General features: G+C 38.0%; 1 protein-coding gene across 7 annotated transcripts in view; it reads right to left on the reverse strand.

The window, feature by feature from the left end:
* Nucleotides 1-5,988: 5,988 nt before the first annotated feature.
* The window catches only part of KIAA0586 (KIAA0586 ortholog), a 113,097-nt gene continuing 93,345 nt past the window's right edge, over nucleotides 5,989-25,740 (reverse strand). For 5 of the 7 annotated variants that reach the window (XM_049612677.1, XM_049612679.1, XM_049612672.1 and 2 more), the window contains 2 exons: nucleotides 13,962-14,027; nucleotides 5,989-6,333 (listed from right to left, as the gene is read on the reverse strand). In XM_049612677.1, coding sequence (XP_049468634.1) covers nucleotides 6,182-6,333; nucleotides 13,962-14,027 — 218 coding nt within the window. In that variant the 3' untranslated portion in view covers nucleotides 5,989-6,181. The remainder of the gene's footprint in view (nucleotides 6,334-13,961; nucleotides 14,028-25,740) is intronic. The other 2 variants (XM_049612674.1, XM_049612673.1) reach the window with 1 other exon arrangement.

Below are 25,740 nucleotides of genomic sequence, written 5' to 3' on the forward strand. Positions count from 1 at the left end.
AAAAGTTTTTGCATGTTTTAAAAGCTTCTTTAAAAAAAAAAAAAAAACAAAGAAGAGGGGCGCCTGGGTGGCTCAGTGGGTTAAGCATCTATCTGACTTCGGCTCGGGTCACGATCTCCCGGTTTGTGGGTTCGAGCCCTGCGTCGGGCTCTGTGCTGCCAGCTCAGAGCCTGGAGCCTGCTTTAGATTCTGTGTCTCCCTCCCTCTTTGCCCCTCCCTTCGCACTCTCTTTCTCTCTCAAAATAAATAAACGTTAAAAAAAAATTAAAAGCAAAGAAGAAAAAAGAACATGTGACAGCAACCACATGTGGCCTGCAAAGCCTATATGATGTTAACTAACCTGGCCCATTACTGAGAAAACTTACTGACACTGGTTCTAAACTATCAAAAATTCTTAATCTGGTTTAGCCTAATGTTCTGTCACTAGTGTTAATGGCCACACAATCATCTCCCCGGGACAAGATGCCCTAAGCGATTGAGAACTCCACCCGTTACTGTCTTTTGTTGTAGGCAGACTTAGCTAAATATTGTCAGCAGCTTATCTGGAATATCATCGTATCCTCAACATGTACAAGCCACCTTTTTGAAAGAGACATCACCTAAATCTTTATATAACTTCTAGCACAGTGGCCAGGTCTGCTAGAAAAGACATCAGTGTGCGTTAAATTGCAAAAATGGCCACAAATTCTTCCCACATGTATGCTCCTTTATCTGTGACTGTGCAGATCTTCCTAGGGAGAGAGAGAGAGACAGAGAGACAGAGTCTATTTCTCTACTCTCTGAGTCTGGGCTTGGACATGTGACTTGCTTGGCCAACAGGGCCTTAACACCATGATGTAAGCAGAGGCTTGCAAACTGCTTGCACATCAGAACTCACCCTCTCTTGCTGCTCTTAGGAACCCTCACACCAACACCGTGTGAATGAGCTCAGGCTAGCCTGCTATATGATGAGACACATGGCCCAGATACCTGCGTTGCCTTGCCAACAGCCAGCGACCACCGGGCGTGAGAGTGAGGCCATCAACTACTCTGTTGATGTAGGCCTCTGATGATGAGGCCATCATCAATTACACTCTGTTGAGTGTAAATGCATACGTGTGACCTGACAGCATCAAGAGGAGCAGGGCCAATCTGTCCCCACTGAGCTCAACCAAATTGCTCATCCACAGAGTTACGAATATATAAATGGTTGCTTTAAGCCACCTAGTTTTGGGGTGGTTTGTTTTGCAAACACAGTGATACAGATGCAAAAATGCTTTAGAACATTACCAGAAGGAGGCGTTTTAGGCCCTATTGACAACAGTTGGAACAGTCCACTCGGGGGTTAATATGTCATAATGAAAATGAACTTCCAGGGGCGCCTGGGTGGCTCAGTCGGCTAAGCATCCGACTTCAGCTCAGGTCATGATCTCGCGGTCTGTGGGTTCGAGCCCCGCGTCGGGCTCTGTGCTGACAGCTCAGAGCCTGGAGCCTGTTTCAGATTCTGTGTCTTCCTCTCTCTCTCTCTGACTCTCACCCGTTCATGCTCTGTCTCTCTCTGTCTCAAAAATAAATAAACGTGAAAAAAAAATTAAAAAAAAAAGAAAGAAAGTGAACTTCCAACTCAGACCGACTTCCACTCCCATGAGTGACTGCAAGTTGAGGCTAACCGGAAAAACTTCCCAAGGCAGATGGCTTCAAGGCACAAACAGCTTACGTGAGACCTTCAGATCAAGGAGATGACTTTGGAAGTGCCAATTCCACCCACGACAATGAAACAAAAACAGAACTTTTTTTTTTTATACCCAATTAAAGTGACTGACTTCCTTGTAAGATTGTTAATGTGTAACTATGGGCTACTGCTTTCCTTTTCTATATTCTCTATAACTCTGCTTTTCTTCATTTCCTTTACCTTGTTTCTGAGAATGATCAAACCATGGCCTCCTCTGCTAAACTGACCTCTTACTGAACCTGTTACCCATTTTGAACTCCAGAGGTCACTCAAATCATGGGAACACCTCTGCTTTAATGCTGGCAAACAACCCCATCAAGGATAAGATCTGAACATCATTTCTATACTTTAGAACATACAGCAAATATTTCCAGACCCAGACACTCAGGCTGGTTGCTCTATAGAATTACACACAGCCAATATTTTATCCAAAGAGCAAAATCAATCAGCTCTTCAAATAATCCTGGGTGTCTATGGTACTTTCAGGACCCATGCAACTGTTGGAGAAAATGACCAAAGGAAATAAAAATACACAGCGAGCTCACCGAGAAATCCCATACAACAACAGTAGAAATACCTCCTATATTACAACTTACATACTCTTAAGGTAACACCTTGTGAAACATAGAAAGGAAAAATGCCCTTGTTCAGAAAAAGTATGCTACAAAGTGTCGACTGAAAGAGTTACCACTGTCATCATAATTCAGGGGAAAAGACATACACTTTCAACTCTATGTATAGATCATATCAATTATGTAGCTCCAGGCCTGCTCTTTATCTGTGACTTCTGTGTATACTGTTCTTGGGATTTCTTACTGGCTACTATGAAGTTTTAAATCCTGTTCAGTCCCGACCATCTGGGTCTCTTCAGAGGTCTCAAAGGAGTGACCTTCCAGAAGTTAGAGGAGTTTGAGGGGATTTTACCTTGGTTAGGGCTCCCTGAATTCGAGAGATGCATCAGGGACTTATCCTTCACAATGGCTGAAATTAAAAATGAGACCATACACATCACAGAGACCCAGGAAAAGAGCTTTGATTTGCTTGCTCCCTTGGCAATTAATGGACCATTACACAGTTTTACAATATTTATTGGCCTCACAACGGGGGGCATCTGCACTCTGGCTATATTTCCTATTGTTTATAGGTAAACACTTCAGGACAAGAAAAAAAAAATGTCTTTAGAAAAGACAGACACATGCTGATTATTCTCAAAGGTTTGACAGTCTGAGACTTGGAATCTATTCTCCCGGCATGGGCTAGGTCACATGAAAAAAACTGGCCTTCTGAACTTTTCTACAACTATAATGATGGGATTTCTCATAATAATAATCCTGTTTGTCTTTCTCCAATGCATTTTCAAGATAGTCTTTAAGAGGGCAACCGAAGTGTGATGACTAAATGATGATTCTATATTAGAAGAATCTAGAAGGTTGTGTTCAACCTTCATACCCTAGGATGACAAATCCTTATATGGCTGCCCAGCCTGGTCCATAAGTATTGTTACCACACTGCATGCCCAATGCTCTTCATAGTTAATTTTTGTTAAACAGCACACATAGGAACATATGGTAGAAAGCAGTATTTCCGTGGGATTTCTCAGCAATATCACAGAAATACTAAGGATTAGGCCCCCGACTATTGTTCAAGTTACTCATCTATTAGGAAATACCAGAGCATCAGGGCAATTTTTTAAAAGATAAAAATGTTTCAACAGCAGAATTATTCTTGGATTAGGGATGGTAATCCACCATGAACTATTTCATTAATTTGATAGAAAAATGTTTTGAGTTTTTATTAGAAAAGCAATAAAACTGATCTAAATACATGTTTAGCATTTAAAAAGCAAAATTAAGAGACCAGGACTAGGCAAGTGATAAGAAATACACTGAGCTAATCATCTTTTGAAAATCAAAACATTTATGTGCGATTCTATTAGTGTGCACAAAAAGCAAATTTATTTTAGGATGTATACCAAGGGAACATTTTGAATGCCTGCTATCCTGGTGTTAAGGCACGTAAGCCCAGCAATATTCACAGCCTTGATCTTGACAGAGTCTGCCTCTTAGTAGCATGTCTCCTGAAACGTTCATTCTAGAAGTTGGAAATTATAAAGTGAAGTTTTTCAAAGCTTAGAGCATCAAAAATGCCATTTAATTTACTTTACACACATAGGTTATTCCAAAAGGTTTGAGGTGGTAGGAGAGGAATATACAGAGTAACACTAGCCAGAAATAATCCCATAAAAAAAAATACTGATGAGCAGACACGAAACTTGAACTTTTTTACTTGAAAAGTTCACGTAACAAGGAATGGAATAAATAAAAGATTATACCTCTACCTTAAAATTTAGAAAAGCCGAGTTTCCTACAGTTAGAGGGGGAAAACTACCAACACCTTTAAAAAATGCTTTTGCTAAAATTCAAAAACATCCTTCTCAAAAAGAAGCTGTAAAAACCAGAAGCCGGGGGGTAATGTTTAAAATTAAGTAGTGTTCACCCTATCCAGAGATTTGTAGATGAATGTCAAATATGAATTATCATCCAGAGAATAGCATTTTTCTTCTATTTGTTTAATGGGAACCATTACAAGCAGAACTGTCCAAAAGGTTATTCCAAAGAAAAATAGGTTCTAAAGTGAAACCTAAAAAGCATTTCAGTAACCAAATATCTGAGAGAAGCTTGAGGATCTGATATAAGAAACGTGTGCGGGGGTGCCCGGGTGGCTCAGTAGGTTGAGCATCCGACTTCAGCTCAGGTCATGATCTCGTGGTTCGTGAGTTCAAGCCCTGCATCAGGCTGGAGCCTGGAGCCTGCTTCAGATTCTGTGTCTCTCTCCTTCTCTCTCTGCACCATCCCCACTCATGCTCTGTCTCTCTCTGTCTTAAAAATAAATAAAAAATTAAAAAAAAAAAGAAACGTGTGCAGAAGGCTGACCCATTTCCATGCGTTCTTGCAGCTTCTGTCTTCATTGAGAAGAAATCCTCCAACTCTTCCTAAATTCTCCAGGCAGTGGACCCTACTAGAAGATTAAGGAATTCATTATTGCTCTTGAGTAGTTCTTAACCTTGAATATACATTTTAATCACCTGGGAAGGTCTTTTTTATTTTTGAATACCAATGCCCAGGCCCTATCCCAGATCGAGGAGATCAGAATCCCTGAGAACACAACGCAGGCATTTTTAAAGCTCCCAGAGGCTCTAATGTGCAGCCAGGGCTGAGACCCACTAAGTAACCTAGAAAAATGCCGAGGAAAGTCAAGGATGACCATGCTTACCGTGCGTTTGACCTTCAGCTGTGAAAGAAAACAAAATGTTCAGGGAGACGAGTTTTCTTTTTTGCTAATCCTAGGCAACCCCTCTCATTGAGCTTACCCTCTAGTGCAAGATGCTTAAATTCCTGCAGATAATGACACCTACCGTGACTGAGCTCTTATCTGGTGCCAGGCACTGTGCTGAGCACCACTCCCAACATTATCGATAATCCCCATTATCCTGCAACACAAGTATTAAGCCCATTTACCCGGGCAGCCATGAAGAAGGGGCTAAGGTGCCCCTATCATAGAGCAGAAAGAAAGCGGAACCGGGACCTATGTATTTCAAAGTTACCCTTTTGCTTTCTTTTAATTGTATAGATTCGTGCTTTGAAAGGTAATCTAATCACATTTCACAGGTTTCAAAAGTAGAAAGGTTTATAAGGTATATAAAAAGTAAACCTCACTCATAATTTTTTCCCGTCACAACTGAAGTTCGAATACACAGAGGCTTCAGTCATCCTCGACTCCATCAATGAGCTTATCACCTGGCTACTCAATCCCTGTCCCTGGAGACAAACAGCAGTTTCTCATGTATTCTTCCAAGGATATTTAATGCATACATAAGCAAATATATGTATGTGAGTTTATGTGTGTGTACACACCATCTATTTGGATTCTTCCCCACCCCATTTTGAACGACACGGTTTTTTTTCATTTTAACAATATTTCTCAGAGACAATTCCACATCGACACATAAACATTTTACGATTCTTTTTTGTACTACATAGTATTCCATTGTATAGATTTGCCATCACTTTTTTAGTTAGGCTCTTATTGATAGGCATTAGATTGCTGCCAATTATTTTTGGTTATTAAAAAATTGGTATGAACAGCCTTGAGTAACATCATTTCATAATTAGAGATAATTATACCCACAGAATAAATTCTTAGATGTCAAAAGTCATGCTCTGTCCACTATTCCATGCTGCCTCAGGATTCTAAGAAATAACTCAGACTCACAATGATTCATATTTTAAATTACTTTATTTAAAAATTTTACCGAAGTACCCAAATTATGCTTTTTACTTTAACAAAAAATTAGAAATCATTTTTCAGAATATGCTCAAAAACCAAAATAGTCGGAGACATGGTTTTACGCCAGAGAAAAATGACTTCAAAACCAGTGGCACAAGTATTGTGCTGGTTCTCACTTCCCTTTCAGAAGGTATCTGCTCCTGAGGACTCCGTGTCCCCCTGGACGTTGCTAACGCTCAGAGACTGAGAGCAGTCCTCCGGCTTCACTGAGGGCAGCGTCACAGACATCTTGGCAGGTGACGTCTGTGAAGTGAAAAGTGGGACTGTTTTACCACCTGTAAAAAGAGGAGAAACCCATTCAGCTAAATAAGCATGTCCTGAGCATTTATGTGTTTTAAACTTTCTTAAATAATACGGGGGGATCAAAACAAGGATTGCATATGAGGTCATTTCTTTTCTCAAGGAGCTCAGAACTTGTCCGAAATGAACCACACCTTCCTTCTTTCCGCTCCCACCCCTAGACAATTATAGACAACATTTTAAAAGTATGTTACAATCTCAACTTTTATGCCCTCCCCCGCAACATTCATATGGTGAAATTTTAATGCCTGACGTGACTACACTATAGTCATAGTATTAGGAGGTGGGGGCTTGGGAGGTACTTAGATCATGAGGGTGCAGCCCTCACAAATGGGATTTATAAAAGAGAGCCTGTTAGCCCCTTCCACCATGAGAAGGCAATCACTATGAACCAGGAAGAGACGACTTGATTTTGGACCCCTGGCCTCCAGAACCGTGAGAAATAAAATTTCTGTTGTTTATAAGCCACCTGGTTGGTAGTGTTTTGTTATGACAGCCAGAGTGGACTAAGACAGTACCCAAATGCCAAAAGACCAAGTAGGGTGAGAGCCTAGACCTACCCTCTTACTGACTGAGTAACCTTGGCAAAATGTTTCAGCACTCAGAATTTCAGTTCTCCTATGTTAATAGTACCGACCTTGCAGCGTGTAATGAGGATAGAATAGTCTCAGTAAAGAGCTTGACAACAGAGCTCGGCACTTAGTGAGTGCTCAAAAACTAAGAGTTACCAGCACCACTGGATGGTACTATTTAATATAGTACTATCACTACTATTACCATCAAGTAAACCGCGAAGCCCAATTCAAAAACACACTGGAACAGCCCTAAAATAAGGGTTTGCTATTAAAGTTACAAAAAGAACGTGATTTTTTTTTTTAAAGCCATGACGTGAACCATCTGAAAACCATCTGAAGTCAAAGGTTTCCAAGGCACTTCACTCTTTCCCTACTCCTAAAAAATGGACATTCAACTCATGTCATTAATGCTCATTTCTGAGTGTCTAAGAGTGCTGTGCTATTAGCTAACAGAACTGATAGAAGGAAAGCAACGTCAAAAGAAGAAATAATAAAGTGATCATTCAAATATCATTGACATTTGACTTTGGAAAGCATTTTTCCCTGTAAAACAGACTTTTCTTCATTATCTCTACATTTAGCCAAATACAGAAGAAAGCTTCTACCCCGTGGATTGAGACTAGCGGGAGGCAATATAGAAGCTAGCTGGTGGCAGAGGAGACCCAGTCGGGGATGAAGAATTCATTAGTATGTTAAAAAAAAAAAAATCCAGATTTGACTGTAAATGTCGTCTATCTGCCTATACCCTAATTCGCTTCTTTACGTTTAAAGCACACTGCCTAAGAATATGAAGAATGCCAACTTGGTATTATTTAAGACCACAAAGATCCTTGTTTCAAATTTTATGGCCTTACCATATATACCTAAGAATAATAAGTGTCTTAAAAACAAATTATCTTTAACAATCTTAGAGAAATCTGTGAGCCAAGAGTCGTAGTCATTTTTCTAAAGCTCCTTTATATTTTTCACATAGTTTTCACAGTAGTAAAGTGGATTCTCTGTTACATTTTTATAGGGACCACAGTAAAAGTAGAGTTCTGGAGATTTCAATGATGACTCAATCACAGCTGTCCAAGAAAATTGGAATACTTGTAAAAGCCAAATTCCTTTCATTTTAGGAAGTCTTATAAAGGCTTTCAATATTATGCCATTCCTTTTTGTTACTTGTGTCGAATTCATTTTTTTTTTAATAAAAGAGGGTAAGGTAATAAGACTTGGCATCATTATAGCAACATCATAAACTGTAATACCATAGTATAATCTTTTAAGAAGAAAACAATTTTGATGTCAACTTAAATAGAATAAATTTTTACATAAGAAAAGACTTTTTGAAATTTAGCTTTGTCGGGGTATGATAAAAACTAAAATTAAGACACAATAAGAACCGCTTTTGAAAAAGATCAAAAGGGGCACCTGGGTGGCTCAATCGGTTGATCGTCTGACTCTTGGTTTTGGCTCAGGTCATGATCCCAAGGTTATGGGATTGAGCCCAGTGTCGGCCTCCACATTCAGTGTGCACAAAACCAAGAGAAGTATCTAAAATCAGAGCTTACTTCCTCAATAAAGTAAAAACTAACATAGAGCATAACTAAAGCCAAAAGCAAAATTAATTTTCAGCCCAATGTTCAATGTTATCTTCCCCCAATTAGTCAGAAAAAATCCATTCCTTTAGTTACTTGCATACCTGTCAAAAACCACACTGATACCAGATATTCTTCTTTTCTCTGTTATCTGATGTCACAAAACTGCTTTATATGTACCTTTATTTTCTATTATGTGCAGTAAATTACTGATTAAATTGCTCAATGATGTAACAAGAGCTATAACTATTTTTTTTTCAGATCTTGAAGAAATTTACAAGTCTCAGAGAACATATTAAATTTGCAGCCACTACAAAGTTATGCTATTTTTCGTAGTTAATGCCTCATATTTACACAGCAATTCAAAATTTTACAAAGATCTTGTTCCCATCATCTTCTCTCATCCTGACAGCAATTCTGAGAGACAGACAAGGCGACTGACGCCCAGAGACATTAAAGTGGGTTTTTTCAAACCATACTCTCACTAGCTAAACATCTCTACTAGCCTACTGTATGTATGGAGCTGAGATGGTGCTGAGAGATTCACAGATGAAAAAGAAATAGTCCTCATCCTCAAGAAGCTCATAACCTAGGAGTGGCGACAGACATGTATAGTGATACTTAGTTTAAATCAAGTCGAAGTAGCAGTTGAAGTAGGATTTAAAAGAAAAAGAGAACAAAATTAAGTCCATGTAAAGTCAGCATGTTAAAGGAACTCTGTTCTGCTGTCCAAGTATTGATGGGATTGGAGGAATGGTGAGAGAGAAAGGCGGTAAAGGAAGGTCAGGGTCAAGTTCTGTAAATGATGATGAGTCACAAAAGATTCTGAACAGAGAAGTAAGATGACCAGATGCAGTTTAGAAAAGAGAATTCCAACAGCTGCGTGGAAAATAAGGAGGGAGGAGAGAGATCTATGGAAATGGTCCATGTAAAAACTGATACTTGCCAGTGGAAAGAGGTATTTTGGAGAGAGACTCAGAACTAATAAAGAATTGAGTATGGCTCTGCAATTACAGGGTTAGTTGACTAAGGCAGGCAGTAAGAAGAACACAAACAAGCTTGAGGCTACGGTGGTATACAGAGGTGTGGAGATACTGGGATTAGTTATATACCTGATGAGTGTGGATGCCTATAAGATGTGTGAATGCACTTTTCCAGCAGGCAACTGGAATCAAAGGTGCCAAAGACTGTAAGGCAGTTTTAGAGACAGAATTAGCAGTCATCTATATAGAAAAAATAACTAGAGTAATGAGAACAGTAATCACCTAGGAGAGAAAATAGAGAAGGGAAATGAAGACAAAACTATAAGGAAGGACAAAGAAAGGTGAAAGAAGAGAAAATAAAGAAAAACAAAAGGGAATGTCAGAGAGATAAGTAGAAAGAGACCCAAGAATGAAGAGTCACACAAAGTAACAGATGGTTTTCAAAAAAAAAAAAAGTCTACTATAATTCATCTAATTAATTCATAACTGGCAGCGTTGAGGTAACTCATTGCTTTTTGTCCTGTATCAAGTATCTTCATTACCCAAAATATATAACTTTTAAAGGTGGTTAAAATAAATCCCATTGATGTAATATGCAATGGGAGGGGCAGGCAAGGAGAGGAGCAGTGATGACATTTCAAGTTTTCAAGTCCCTTTATGATAGGTCAAGTCTGGGGCCCAAATGAGATCTACTGTCCAGTCACTTGGGAACTGTCCCATCCAAATTGTCAGTGTGAGGCTTCTGGAATAGGGCAGAGCTGGGCTCATCCATCTATCCAGTCAACAAATATCGACTGAGCACTGACTATGTGCCAGGCACCATTCCAGATTCTAGAGATTTCAGCAGTGAAGAAAACAAAAGCTCCGATCTCACTGCCACCACCTTCCAGCTGAGTATAGGGCAAATGACAAACAAGTAAGGAAATAAACATAGAACATGTCAGGAGGTGGTAAGTGCTATAAAGAAAAATAGGTGATGGCTAAGAGGGGTAGTGAGTGATAACAGACTCTGGGAAAGTTATGTAACTTCTGCAAACCCTAGTTTCCTCATCTTTTAAAGATAAGAGTACCTTCTTCAGGAGTGGGGGGTTTATGAGGATTAAATGAGATAATGCACACGCAGTGTTCTGTATAGTGCTGGCACATAGAAAGCACTCAAAATGGATTAGCTCTTACTTTTTTACATAACTGAAAACAACTATCCTAAGAGGCAGTGGCCCTCAGGATGGACTGAAAAAGGCAATCTGCTTTAGAGGGGATTACAAATGTTTCAGTGAAATGCACTAAGAAAAAAACCCCATAGCTCCAGAAGACCTCCAAATAGTTATGCTATTTCAACTCTAGTAATTGTGTGTTAGTCAATGAGTTGAGTCAATAAAATGCACCATTTTATCTAAAGTGTTTGTAAATGTGCATTTTGGAAAGACTTTTTGAAGTGTTCATTTACACAGGTTAAACAGTCATTTTGAACTTTAAAAGAGAACTTTTAGACGGGGAGCATTTTTAAAAATCGCTTTGATGACTGTTACCAGGCAAAAGCAGTAACCTTCATATCCAGTTATGGTCCTCACAGAATTTAATTTTTTTTAAAAGAAAAAAGACATCATATCTTAATAAATCATCATTAAATCAAACATAAATTTTCTACCTATATTAAATGTAGTTTGATGCTTTTAAAGTTTGACTTTAAAAATTTCCACAGTCATGTCGTTACTCTATGATGTAATTGTTTCAACAGCTGTTTTCAGAGTTTTTTTTTTAAAGAGACTATTCCTTGATTCCATGTACGTCATTTAACCTGGCATACATTTAAGCTGGGATACCATTGAGTCAGACGGTGTATTTGAAGCTTCCTAAGACATATTTTAATATATCTTTTAGATGTTTGAAATTCAATTATTTTTGCTTTAATAATATTTAAAATTCATAAAGAAATTTTGTTTGATATTGGATTTCTAAGACTAAGGAACAGAAAAGTTAAAACTAATTTATTCTAAGTAATACAAGTAATAATACAGGATTTTTAAAAGTTATTTATTTATTTAGAGAGAGAGAGTGTGTGTGTGAGCACAAGTGGGGGAGGAACAGAGAGAGAGAGAGAGAGAGAGAGAGAGAGAGAGAGAGAATCCCAAATAGGCTCTGCACTGTTAGCGCAGATCCAGATGCAGAGTTCGAACTCATGAACCGTTGAGATCGTGACCTGAGCTGAAATCAAGAGTCAGACGCTCAACTGACTGAGCCACCCAGGCACCCCAATAATATAGAATTTATAATGCCCACTTAAGATTTTGCCTATGAAGTTGTGTTTTATGTGCAAAAGAAATTTTTGCCTATATGTTGTATGTTATATTTCTAAAAAATATGCCTAATGCTGTAAAAGCTTTTTGGGTTTAGATAATGCATTTCATCAGCAGGTTTCAGATTCTGACTCTAATCCTCAAACATTTGGTAATCCATTATTCTATCTGTGTCACTTGCATACTGAGAGGAATCCAAACAAAGCATTCTCTCCTAACACATGAAACAAGCAGAGAAAGAAGGAAAAGTTTCTTTAACAGCTTTATAGAAGAATATAGATCTCAAACTCTTCATTCAGATTAAGTAACACACAAGGCACAAGTGATATATACGAATCTGTGGCATTCTTCTGTGATATGATGAATAGATAGCTGAATGACTTTAAATTGTTTGGATTTGGGTTTTTCTACATGAAAACAAAGATTGGTTTCTTATAAACTACAAATTTAAAAGTAAAATTAAAAAGGAAACAAATGTAATCGTCTTTAATCCATGTACATAAAGGATCTTAAGCATGGATGAATGACCAGGATCTGCGAATGCCCTGAAAAATTATGAAGTTATTTTCACACAAGTACAGTCTGGGAGGGAAACAGATGGTCATAGCTTTCAGTGCCCCGCAAATATTTAAGAACCACCGACTTAAAGGATATTCCAGCCCCATGTGCAAGTGAATCACATTCTTTGAGCTGTTTTTCCAGCACTAGTGGTGAAATACAGGAATTCCTGTCCTGTTAATTGTGGATGCCTTATTCTCTCTGAAGATAATTTGGTAATTTGCACTTACCAAACTGCACTGTAATTATTTATGAGTCTGTCACTTGCTCTGAGTGATATACCCCTTAAGAGCATGGACTGGGACTTCTAGTCTTTGCTGTCTGACTAGGACAGTAGGTACACAGTAAGTATCTGTGGCCTTATCATCTCAATCGTTATCTGCTTGTGGGTCTGTTCCTGTTGAACATGTGCTTCAGCAGGACAGTGACTTTGTCTTATTTACCTCCGCATTCTACAAAGCTTTAGCATAATGGTAAGCACACAGCGGGCCTTGCAATGATTGCTGAACCAAACTGATCGGCTTCCACCTCAGCAGTCTGTGGTTTCTCCTTAACAGCTTGCTTACATTCGCAGCGACCAGATCCTGTCTTTAAAATCAGCCCTGAGTTCCAGCAATGCAGTTGCTTCCCAGCTGTCTGTGAAAATGTTACAGTATTTCAGCTGTATTTTATTGAGCTCTTGAAGCATTTTTCCTGTCCACCCTGGGCTCATCTACTCTCCCTTTAATTCCTTGTTTAAGCAGCTGCTAAACTATCCTGCTGTATTCAATTCTCCTCACATACTTACCCAGGCTCTACAGATTTTGCAGCACCATAGCTTCGGTGCTTGAGAACAAATACTACGAGTCTATATGAAGAAGGTGCCTGGTCATTTGATGTGAAGTACAGTATGTGATATTTTATTTACCTGTGCTTTCCAGAATTAGTCCCTGTTCAACACTTCTTGTCTTACTTTCATGTTTAAAAGGGTGATTTAAAATGCTGTCCTCGTCTCCTTCCAAAATCTGTTCTAGACATAGAAATCCTATTGCATGTTTTACACTTACTATTGCTTCTGTTTTTAAAATGAATTGACAAATGCTTATTTTGAAATGTATAATTTAGGATACAGATAAAGCAGTTCCTATAGGAAGAATAAATGTATTGGCACCTGTAAAAACAACTCCAATTCTTTTTCCTCTAAAAAGCAATAGTTAATGTGAAAGGTTTGTTTCTTCTTATGCCAGGTTCCAGCTGCTTCACTTTGTTTAAAACTGACTTCAAAGTTTAAACACTGTCCTGTCCCAACAAATAACCTCCCCCAGATGGAATTATCTTGAGTACTATCCTTAGTGCTCTGAATACCACACCTGCAGCCTTTTAATTCAACATTTTATAAACTTTCCAAAGGGAAATGAAACATTTTTTTCTGTCCCTTAACTTATGCTTTTTGCAGGGTTGAGTTTAGCACAGGGAGTTCTATTACCGGGGGTGAGTTTACAGATATTTGAGAAGAATCTAAAAAGGTGTAATTAGTATCTCAACTGTGCTGATTATTATGAAAGAAAGCATAAGAAAATGGAAAATCTGAAGAGCTTCAAGTTCAACAACTTTTAATGTAAAAATCTTACCTGTAAATACAGATGCGAGGTACAGATTGGGCTCAATTTGTGTCCGATCCATATCACCTGATGAAGCTACATTGAAATTTTTTTCATAAGAAAATCCATTAGGCCTAGAAATAACTATTCCTTCCTCTTCACTAAAAAGAACACAAACTACATGCACTCCCACAGTTACTCTCATAAAACCAGGTAAATAGAAGACTGATCTAATGGCCTTAATATAAAAAAGGAAGTTAAACAGCTGAATTTTAATCATTACCAATCAAAAAAAACCCACTTTACCTAATGGATTATTATCTTTATGCATCAAAAACGAGGGAAAGGGGGAAACAAAGAATCACTAGAGAATTTGCAATTTGTATTAACTAAGAGAAACTCATGGACCATTTCTTCCAAGGTTAAAAGTTTTTGCAGATTCTCTTACTTAGGGATTTAATGGTTACAAAAAGAAGTTTAGAATCTCCCTTCACCTGGGCCAGTCTGGGGCATCCTGCCCAACACAATCTATGTGAAGCAGCCAGTAATGTTGTCAGAGAACAGAGAAGAGCAGTACACTGGTAAACCAAAGCCGAATTTTAATATAAAAATGAAGTAGGCTGGGGAAAAACTATGGCTAGGGAATTATGAAGTCAACTTAATTAACTGAAGAAAGAAACCTGTAGCACATGTGGTTCTCTAGCCCACAAGGCACCCTGGGCACCAAGGGCTTGTGCCCGTGTTAATGGCATGCTGTGAACCTGTGCTCTGCAACACAGTCAATCAATAACTATCAATATTCGTTATTTCAAACAGATCTTTAGGGCAGAATGATTTGGAAAAAATTGAATTTTTTGAATTTTGAATTCAGTATTTTCTGGTTTTCTCTAAAAATCAGCATCTCTCAAGTTTCCTTTACTTCACAAAAATTTCAGTGGATTTGGAAAAAGATATTTAAATGAACATTATTTTAAGCAATGCATCATTGATTAAAGCAAGCAATAGATTCTCACTGGTGACAAACATTCATGTTAGCTATTGTAATCATCCTGTTGGAAATGTAAAAATTAAGTATGTCAAAAAATTAAATGTAATACAGATGAATGAAGAAAAAAAAGCTTACAAAGAATGGTTTTAGAAGAAAATATAGGGTTTTTTTAATATTTTTTTTTAACGTTTATTTATTTTTGAGACAGAGAGAGACACAGCATGAACGGGGGAGGGGCAGAGAGAGAGGGAAACACAGAATCGGAAGCAGGCTCCAGGCTCTGAGCCATCAGCCCAGAGCCCGACGCAGGGCTCGAACTCGCAGACCGCGAGATCGTGACCTGAGCTGAAGTCGGACGCTTAACCGACTGAGCCACCCAGGCGCCCCAAAGAAGAAAATATAGTTTTATGAAGGTAAGATTGTGGGCAAATACAAGTTATCTGTTATATTGACAATCTGCAAATAGACCAAAATTAAACATCCAACTCTGATGTTGTTTTAAAATAATCTTTACATGTATTAAAGGTGCTTATTATGATGTTACTATATAAACACTGTCTATTTTCACTTCCTACTCTGCCTCTAAGTTTCTGAGAAAGAGGGAGAGGTTACTGCTTGGCCCCTTTACAGCTACCTTTCTGATTCTACACAGCACCTATAGTACAAAGGTGGCCACAATGGTACCAATCAGTCCCACCTCAGAGGCCCCTTCTGTTGAAGAACCACTTTTTTTTTTTTTTGTAGCAAGTAAAATTAAGTGGCAGCCTGCTCTGAAGTGATTGCTTCAAGGCCCAGAATTTAAACTTCTCTATTGTGTTATAGTAAGAAATAAGCAACGTCATCCCCTTTTATACCAAACAGAGCTGGGTAGAAACTAAGAAAAGAAAAAGGAAATCTACCATAGGTCTAGCTAGGATTCCATTAACATTTTTTTTTTATGTGTCCATCATTATTATAGGAGGTGTTGTAAAAACCACAAGGAAGAGTAAGACAGTCTTAATCCTCTTTAACCATAAAGACAAAACTACAGAGTTGACAGTAGTGAGCAAATCTTCCAATTAATGCTCCTGTTCTACCTCAAGTATAAGGGATTTTAAAGACTAACAATTAATTGAGCTCTCTGCCTGTTAACATCATACCACTTCTAGCTGTTAATGTTTCCATTCTGTAACTCAAATTCTTCTTCTATTCTTGGTAACTTCTCTTTGCCTCTTCTTGTTCTAGTGCCTTCTTTTTTTATTCTCTTTAAGACAGTGCTATATATTGTACCTGGCTGGCTTTGGAGAAAGGAGCTGTGAAACCTCTTCTAAACAGCGATTTTCAACAGGATTGGGGTAGAGAGAAGGGAAAATATGAATCGCTTTTGGGGCTTTTTCTAACAAGGCCTCCCTTCCATTCTGATAGGTCCACCCTCCAAAGGAGGTGTTCTCCCTCAATGGGACTTGCCGCTGCAATGAAACACCTCGGAATTCTTAACAACCTAAATGTGAATTTTATACACTGCATAGTCTTTGCAATAAAAAGGAGCATGTTTTCTAATATTCAGATTCTTTGCTTAACAAAAACATTTTCCTGAAACTTACAAAAACAACAGCTTATTTCTGCTTTATTAAAACAATGAATTTTAACTCAAAAAAGAATAACTATTTCATTACTCCAAACCAAAGCATACTTAAGTCATTTCTTTATATCCAACAAAGCAGCATTAGTAAAAACATCCAAATGGAAATAATATGCTAAATCTGTTATTATTTTTAAGATGTGCCTTCAGTAAGTCATTTCATAGGCTGAAGTGATTTACTGCAATGCTGGGATTTTCATAAAAGAAAAGAAAAAATAAATGGTTTCCCTCCATTATTCTTCCTTATTTTCCCTAAGATGCCTAATTCAGTCCTTTATGTATAGTTGTTCAAGAAATAGCCAGCCAACCAATGTTTCTGAAACCTTTATATCACATGGATATACTACTCTGTGATCTTTTAGAAGTCATTTTCTGGAAAAAAAAAAAAAAAAAAAAAGCCCATTTTATTCTATTCAGTCTACACTGTAGTATGAAAGAAAAAAAAAAAAAAAAAAAAAAAAAGTTGCAAGTAATTGACAAGCAGACATGATATTCGAGAGTCAGCTGTAAGCCAGTAGGTAAGAGCACAAACCTGGAAGCTAAACTGCCTGAATGCAAATCACCGTACCAATGGGGGCTAGCTGTGACCCCTGGGAGAAATACCACCACTTGGTGGGATATTACCATTTTGTGCTTCAATTTCTTCTTCTATCTCATGGGTTTCTTATGATCATTAACACAGATTATATATGTAAATAACAGAGCAGTGCCGACATTTATTACTCAACAAATGGTACTTTTATTATTTTGTGGCTTGTGATTATTTCGAAATAGTTTGGGACAGGGAGATTTTTGTTAAAGAAAAAGCAACTTTGCTGCTCATATATTACAGCAGTAGAGCTGCAAGGGATCCCCGAGATCATCTTATCCTTGCTAAGATGGTAATCAAGATTCAGAAAGATTAACTGACAAATCAAGGTGACATATTAGTAAGAGGGACTGAGCCCAAAGCAAAACAGTTCTTTCATCACCTCCCAACTTTTTCATACTCTTCTACTAGGCTATGTCTTCAGATATTGAGACCTGTCAGAACAATCAGAAATTCTCTCTTCTACTTTTAAGAAAATTACCAAGGAAGGAAACATAGTATAATGTTTTAAGATTTAAGAGCACAGCCTTTGCTTTCAGAGTTGGACTGCATTTGATTCCCAGTTCTGTCATATATTAGCTATGTGTTCTAGGGCAAAATACGTCAAGTCTCCGAGCCTCAGGTTCCTCAAATACAAAATGAGAATAATATGATCTACCTAGCCGGGATGATGATGGCTCTTAGCAGAGTACCTCACATACAGGAAGTATACACAGATGGTACCTACTATGTGTGGTTGATATTATAAATGTAAACAAAACTCTGCCCAAAGTGGGAGACAGTCTTGATTTCTATAATAATTTCTCCTAACAGTAAAAAAATAAAATAAAATAAAATAAAATAAAATAAAATAAAATAAAAAAGCCACTAACTCAGTATCAGAGTCATCTATTGTCATCTGTCCCTTTAACAAGTAGCTACCTCATAATTCACACTTGCTGGGTGAGGGGGTTCACTGAAAAGGTGAGTATTGTGCTTTGCAGGTGAGGATTCAAACACACTGTATACTCTGGCCAACGTGATTTAAAACCGCTTCCCAAACTTGTTGTCTCTTACACTTCCTCATCCTACTGCTCAAAAGTGAAGAAACATAACACTCATTGGTATTTAAGTCAAAGGCTGAGAAGGGAAATTTTCCAAATATTTGATCTACAAATTTCTATGGAACTTAGCAGTGGATAAAGCTAAATAAAAAATTGAGTCACAAATAACCTAAGCATAAAATTTATCCTTTTTCCTTTACTGCAAAAGACAAATGTGTTAACCTTTATCTAAATGTTTAAAGATATCATGACATCAAAACAAGTAATCTGAAATGGAACCCAAGGCTGGGAAAGCAGGGACACTGCTGAAAAAGCTTTAAATGAGGACACACACTGGTTACTAGGCTACGGTAGCACTTGTATACTATGCTTCTCCCAAACACTCACCTTAGTTCAATACTTCAGCTTTTTATCTAAATGGGCACTCAAAATCTTGTAGCTACATGGTGCCCACTTGAAAGGAGGCCACATTGTTATATTTCTTTTCTTTCTTTTTATTTCGTGTTATTGTATTTCACAAGGTGGTATTTAAAAGGATAGCAACCCGGGCTTTACAATGTTTGTACTCTTGTATTTACAATTTTTTTATTATTGGCTTGAAAGTTTATCTTTTGGTTTTTAATACTATCTTTAGTAAGAATCACCACTACAGCAATACTTAAATCTATACATTATTATTTTAGATTATGATTTTAAATAAATTCTCTATGGATTATTTAAGAAAACTGCATGGCACTATATGGCTGTTAAGGATATAAAGTTGAAGGCATCAAATAATAAATTTTTTAGCCCACAAAGCAAGAGTTTTTAAATGGGTGCCATCCAGAATATGAAACAAAAGCTAATAAGGAGAAATCTAAAATGAATAATGTTTAGAATACCTGGATGTTGTATACCAATTTGAGTTCACTGGGGAAAAAAGGGACCATTATTAGAGTAGTTAAAAATATATAAAAAGAAATTAACACCTTTTAAACAAATAATCTGGCCAGATTAAGTTACTCATTGGCTGCCTATCTAATATGTATACCATTCTCTCCAATAATAGCATTTTAGAAATCATATCTTGGCAGCGTAAAAGCTTATAGTCAACTGCCAAGGAGGTGACTGGTAATTTAAAAAATAGATGACCTACCTACCTGAATGCAGACCAAGCTTTATTTGAATGACATACATTTAATTATTAAAGCTCACTAAAAACCATTTAAGTACTTGCATGTATTGCTGTGTGGTGTTATGACAGAGTTCCTACCTTTTAGGGGCAGGAATGTCTAGAGGAACATTCCAGCATTAAAATTTGGTTGAGAACTGAGAGGTAGAGTAGACAATTTTATCTACAGTGCACTTCCTGTTGGTTGAATAGCCTGTGACACAGCTACTAAAACAAATTCCTGTCAGATAATTCTTTATAAAAGCATGCCCTAATAGTTTGAAAACAAAAAGAATCTTAAAAATTACAATAGGCTTGCCTCGTGAATGAAGCCGTACATTCTGTGTGATTTCATTTATTTACAGTAGAAAAATAAGAGGACTAGTCACAGGACGGTGGTTATCCTCGAGGAGTGGAGGCTGTAACAAAGGCAACATGAGGGGGCTGAGGGGGGTGGCGTGCTGGCAATGTTCTGTTTCCCCCAGCTGGGTATGGATTACACAAGTGAGCTTCATTTTGGGAAATTCTTTCAGCTGTACACTCATGATATGTGTATTTCTCTGTGTATATACTATACTTCTGTTGAAATTGAAAAAACAAAACAAAACAAAACAAAACCCAGTAGATTAGTTTCAGCAATTGAAAGGTGATTGCTTCACAGTTTTGAACTGTTTTCCAACAATTGGAACAGCCAAATAACTAATTTTACCAGCTGTTAACACCAAGTGAATAGTTGCTAACTCACAGGCCATACTGCTAATGACCAAGACAAATTCCTTTCTGTTTCTTTTTTTAAAACCTTGAAATACCAGGGAGCTGAAATTATTCAGAAGCGGAAGGTGAATTTTGTTGTTGTTGCTGTAGTTGGACTCCACAGGACTTACTACTTACGGGATACTTGATGCTCTGTAACAATTAGCTACTCAATGTATTTGAAATCATAAACTAATATCATTTTACCTAATCTTGAAAACATTTCTAAAACATTAATACCTTCTGTAAAAGTCATTTAATTCTTTTTTGGTGCAAAAGAGTTTTGCTGTTACACTTTATGAAGCAATGTGACATCAGAGCTACATTTAAACACAACTCTTGGGGCACCTGGGTGGCTCAGTCAGTTAAGCGTCCGACTTCGGCTCAGGTCATGATCTCGCAGTCTGTGGGTTCGAGCCCCACATCGGGCTCTGTGCTGACAGCTCAGAGCCTGGAGCCTGTTTCAGATTCTGTGTCTCCCTCTCTCTCTGCCCCTCCCCCGTTCATGCTCTGTCTCTCTCTGTCTCAAAAATAAATAAATAACATTTATAAAAAAATAAAAAATTAAAGAAATAAAAAAAACTCAACTCTTATTCAACAATAACTCGTACAACTTTAATGACACACGGCCACAGATTGTTACAAAAGGTCACTGTTATCCCATTCTTGTAAGTGACATCTGATGGCTAACAAAACTGGAGGCAAAGTAACTCCCTAACAGTTACTAAGCACTTTGAACCCAAGTGCTTCTACAGTTTGCATACAGAACATCTATTTTCTGAGATGGAGATCCTTCCTAAATATGAAAACTTCTCCAGGGGCGCCTGGGTGGCTCAGTCGGTTGAGCGGCCAACTTCGGCTCAGGTCATGATCTCGCGGTCAGTGAGTTTGAGCCCCGCGTCGGGCTCTGTGCTGACAGCTCAGACAGAGCCTGGAGCCTGTTTCGGATTCTGCGTCTCCCTCTCTCTGACCCTCCCCCATTCATGCTCTGTCTCTCTCTGTCTCAAAAATAAACGTTAAAAAAAATTAAAAAAAAAAAACTTCTCCATATTACAGCCTGTGACGATCACTAAAATGACACCGTATTATCTGTGTAGCTTTTATAGTAGATTTTGCCATATCTAGCCATTCCTAACTAAATTTGGAAACAAAAATTAAATGTGACACGGTGACCAGTTTACTTCCCCAAGGCCAGGCCGGGTACTTTTTGAAAAAAGAGTGAAAGAATGAAGCTGGGTATGGATTACACAAGTGAGCTTCATTTTGGGAAATTCTTTCAGCTGTACACTCATGATATGTGTATTTCTCTGTGTATATACTATACTTCTGTTGAAATTGTAGTGAAAGAATGAGCTTTCAAATCCAGGAAGCCACTAGAAAATAAAAACACCACCATTCCAGATCCTAAAATTAGAGCTTTAAGGACTTTCTGTTGACTAGTAAGTTTTTGGGGGGAGGAGGTGGCGGGGAAGGGTGGACTCCTGCTCACTGTACACACGACACCAATGGGAATAAGGGCCAGTCCAAGTTCTACGTTACCATCACTCTGGGTAATAGCTCCAAGCTGCGAGGCACAGCTGTATAGGCCCTGCCAGCAAGGCCATCGCAGCCGTGCTTTGATAGCGTGGGGCCCTGAAGTGTCAGGATATAGAGAAGGCAGCAGTTGTTGGCTGTGAAAACAGTCTGATACAAACCAGATGGGAACTTACTAGATGGGCAACACAAAGGAAAACAATTGGCTCATTCAACAAAGTCAGGCCCCTGCCCCAGAGAATTCACAGAAGACAATAACAGTCACCCAGAGTTGATGCAAACAAGAAACAGCCATGTGGTTACAGTTTAAAGAATTGTTTTTCCTCAGACTAAACAAAGTTTTGATTTCTAATTCTTGTATTCATTAATTGTAGTTTGGTGAACGAGCCTTTCTGTCAAAGACAAATATTTCATTTATATAATATATACTTTTGTGACACCAAGAGAAATATATGGGGACATAGAAACTAATTTTGTGCTGTTTCCTACAAAGTGTTATGAACATAGGCTAAGCTCTTTCAAGAAACTGGAAAACCTAGAGAGTGACTGCTCGTGCTGATGCAGCGATTAGAAAATACCCAACGTAGTATTTCCATGACTTCCTAAGTCTGATTTGTTTTGATGTAGGCAGAATGACACAAAAGGCAATAATCACAAGGTTCTCAGAAGTACATTTCTACCTAAATAATTTTTTCTGACTTCATTACATGGGAAGTATTATGGCAATTATATTCACGGGGAAAAAGAGCCAGCATTCTCCCTAACCTGACTGTGTGAATCTCCTCACACTAAAAAGTGCCAGTTGACAAGTACAACCGAGAGTAACAATTAGATTTTAGGGCACCTTTTTGGCAATGACATTTCACTTAAAGACTTCTATGTATTGCACAACAGAGTAATTTGTTCTGGTATTTGAAAACATAGTATATAGCATTCTAGCTTAAAATAATTCACAGCTGCATCCTCCCCCCTCCCCTCCCCCCCCCACTGGAAATCCCAGCACAACTTGGGCCTCTGCATTTACCACTAATTACAAAATATACCCAAGAAAGCCTTCTATCTGTAATCATCATTCTTTGGTGATGGATAGGAGCCTATCAAGGAAGCTGAAAATAACAGTATTTTCATGCACATGTTTGAACATATCTTATAATGAAGTAATCCTGTTTTGTTTTGTACATTTATAACAAAAAATAATGAGGTTTCACAGAATTGTGAAAATTAATGTTGCACCTGAGACACAGCTCACATTTCCAATTTACATGGGCTGTATTTCCAGACTTTTCACTAACTCTTCCTGCCCTAAAAACTGAGGTCGAACACTTAGAGATAACTTTCCTGTTGCATGAGATCTTTCATCCCTGGCAAGGTAATTCTGAAGTAGACCAGAGAAACAGAAGTGGGGTGACAACTTGGTGTGTGGAGGCTGATGCCGTCGTAAGCATTTCCAGCCATATGCATTTCCCCTTGCTCTCTGCTGCACACACATTCACACCTTTTTTTTTTTTTTTTTTCCTAAGGTCTAAATTAGTGTGTGGCAATCATGCTGGATAACTGACCATTTTGACTAAATTTACTCATCAAATCCAAGAAATCGGTCTCTGCTTATATTACAAGCTGAATTCCCTTGCAACAAGCAGGAAAGGAAAAACTAAAAAGTGTTATTTATTGAAGTGTTACATAGAGGAAATTAAGAATAAATGTGTCAGTTCTGCTAAAACTTTGTTAAAATTTTTCTCAGCACATGGAATCAACTCTCTCACATAATGATTAACAGAGGCAGTTTGTCTTGGGCTTATCAGTAAATGTATTTGTTAGACCCTGGGTTAACTTATGAAAAAAAAAGAGGTTGTTACCATTTCTATTATTAGGCGTACTGATAATTATTTTCACACTTCTTCAGAATCTGTCCATTTCTACCTTAATGGGATGCTTATATATATAAAGATATCAGCATAATGAATTGGCATAAATTTTCTAAGAAAAAAACAAGTAATTACATTTAATAAGTTTTACTTCATAAATAGATCTTGATATGATTTCAGAGAGTAAGACAAGGGCCAAATCATGCAGGGTCTTTTAGGTCAAAGTGAGCAGTCTGGACTTTATTCTGATGCAAAAAGAAGTCTTTGGAGGTTTCTGAGCTGGGAGTCATGTGATCTGACTCATATTTTTAAAAGATCACTCTTGCTTTGAGTGGATAATAGACAAGAGGGGAGCAAAAATGTATACAGGAGAGAACAGTTGAGAAATTTCTCAAGATAATACTAAGGTTGAAAAATGTTATGCTTAAAAAATCAACTGCACACCTGCAGAAGGCAGAAAACTTAGCTTGATATCAAGTCACTGAAAAAAACTCTTGGTCGGTTTTATTAGAACACTGGAAACCACAGTATCGAGCAACAGTATTTAATAACGTCTGTAAACATTGAGATAATCTAAGAGAAGTGAGGTTAACCTCTCCGAACCTCTGCTTTCCCAACTGTATAATAAAAGTAACAACAATAAGAAGAAAAACATCTGTACATATTCACAAGTTTGCTGTGAGAATGAGAGCTACGCTACATGAGACTTCTTTGTCATCTGTAAAGCACCTGACAAATGTTGGTTTCATTGTTGTGTGTTTGGGGAAGAAACAGATCTACCATACTTGGTGATGACTGGGTTCTGTCCCAGCAAAACTTTACACAAGATATATACAGACGGGAGTATGGTCAAATTAGTAAGGAGCTTGGGAACAATATTATATAAGGAAGAGTAAAAGGAACATAACACACAGACTTTGGATTATGATTGCTGCCATCAAAAACTTGAAACACTGTCCCACTGAAAGACCTAACACCCAAAAGGACAAAACTAGAACCAATAGTGAGAAGTTATGGAGAGGTGAATGTTAACACAGAAAGAATAATTAGTGCTTTCCAGCTGTAAAATGTACAGCAAACTAGCATGTTCCCTATACTGTGGGGTGATCATCTGTTTGGTCTAATTTCCCTTTTGCTGGCTCCCTCTCATTTCTCTCTTTAAATCTCGAAAGTGTCAGGATCTTAAACCTGGGATGCTTCTCTTCCCTTTCTGTACTCAGTCCTTAGGTCATCTCCTCCATACCCACAGCTTTAAATAGTGTCCACACAATCAACTCTCAGATTTACAACCCCAGTCCCAACCTCTTCCCTGAGCTCAAATAACAAACTGCCAACCCGATTCTTCACTTGGAGATTTATTAGGCTTCTCAAACTTCACATGCCCTATGCAGAATGACTGGTTTTCACCTCAGTCTTCCCAGTAAATGACACCATCATTCACCCGGTAACTTTTGGAAACTTAGGAGTAATTAATCCTTGCCTGTGCTATCTACTACACTACACATCTGATCCACTTTAATAAATAATTTTTGAAATGAACTCATTCTTCAGTAATTCTATCAGGTACACCATCAATATATAGAGCCGGAACGTGACCACTGCGACACCCCCACCGGGGCCCGTGCCACTACCATCTCTCATCTTGATTACCGCAAGTCTTCCGGTTGGTCTCCCTGTTCCCAGTACTGTCTTCCTATAGTGTGTTTTCCAGCTAGCTGCCAGGGTGATCTATTTAAAAATGTAAATTAGAATTTGCCATTCTCCTGCTCAAACCTTCCACAGGAATCTCATCATACTCAGAATAAAATCCAAATTCCTTCCCAGAGACTTACAGGGCTCCATGTGATCTGCCTACACTTCGTTTCCCATTTCCTATCACTGCCCCCCTTGCACACTCCCCTCCAGCCACGCTGGCCTTCTTGCTGGGTAAGAAACAGATCTACTATACTTAGTGATGACTGGGTTCTGTCCCAGCATAACTTTATGCAAGATATACTGACACATCAAGCTCATTCCCACCTCCAAACCTTCATTCTTCCTAATCCTTCTAGATGGAATACTCCTCCCCAGGGGTTTGCAAGATTTCCTCCTTCGGTTCATTCTCTGCAAATGCAACTCTTTCAAAAGAAACTTCTCCAACCAAATGTTTTAAAGCAGCAAACCACTCACCTTGTTCTCTTCATTATTCATGACCCTGCTTTATGACTTTTTAATTGACACTAGAAGTGCAAATCGCTATCGATGTTATTTTTTAAATAAATAAAGCA

Source organism: Panthera uncia (genome assembly GCF_023721935.1).
Source record: "Panthera uncia isolate 11264 chromosome B3 unlocalized genomic scaffold, Puncia_PCG_1.0 HiC_scaffold_1, whole genome shotgun sequence".
Classification (NCBI taxonomy): Eukaryota; Metazoa; Chordata; class Mammalia; order Carnivora; family Felidae; genus Panthera; species Panthera uncia.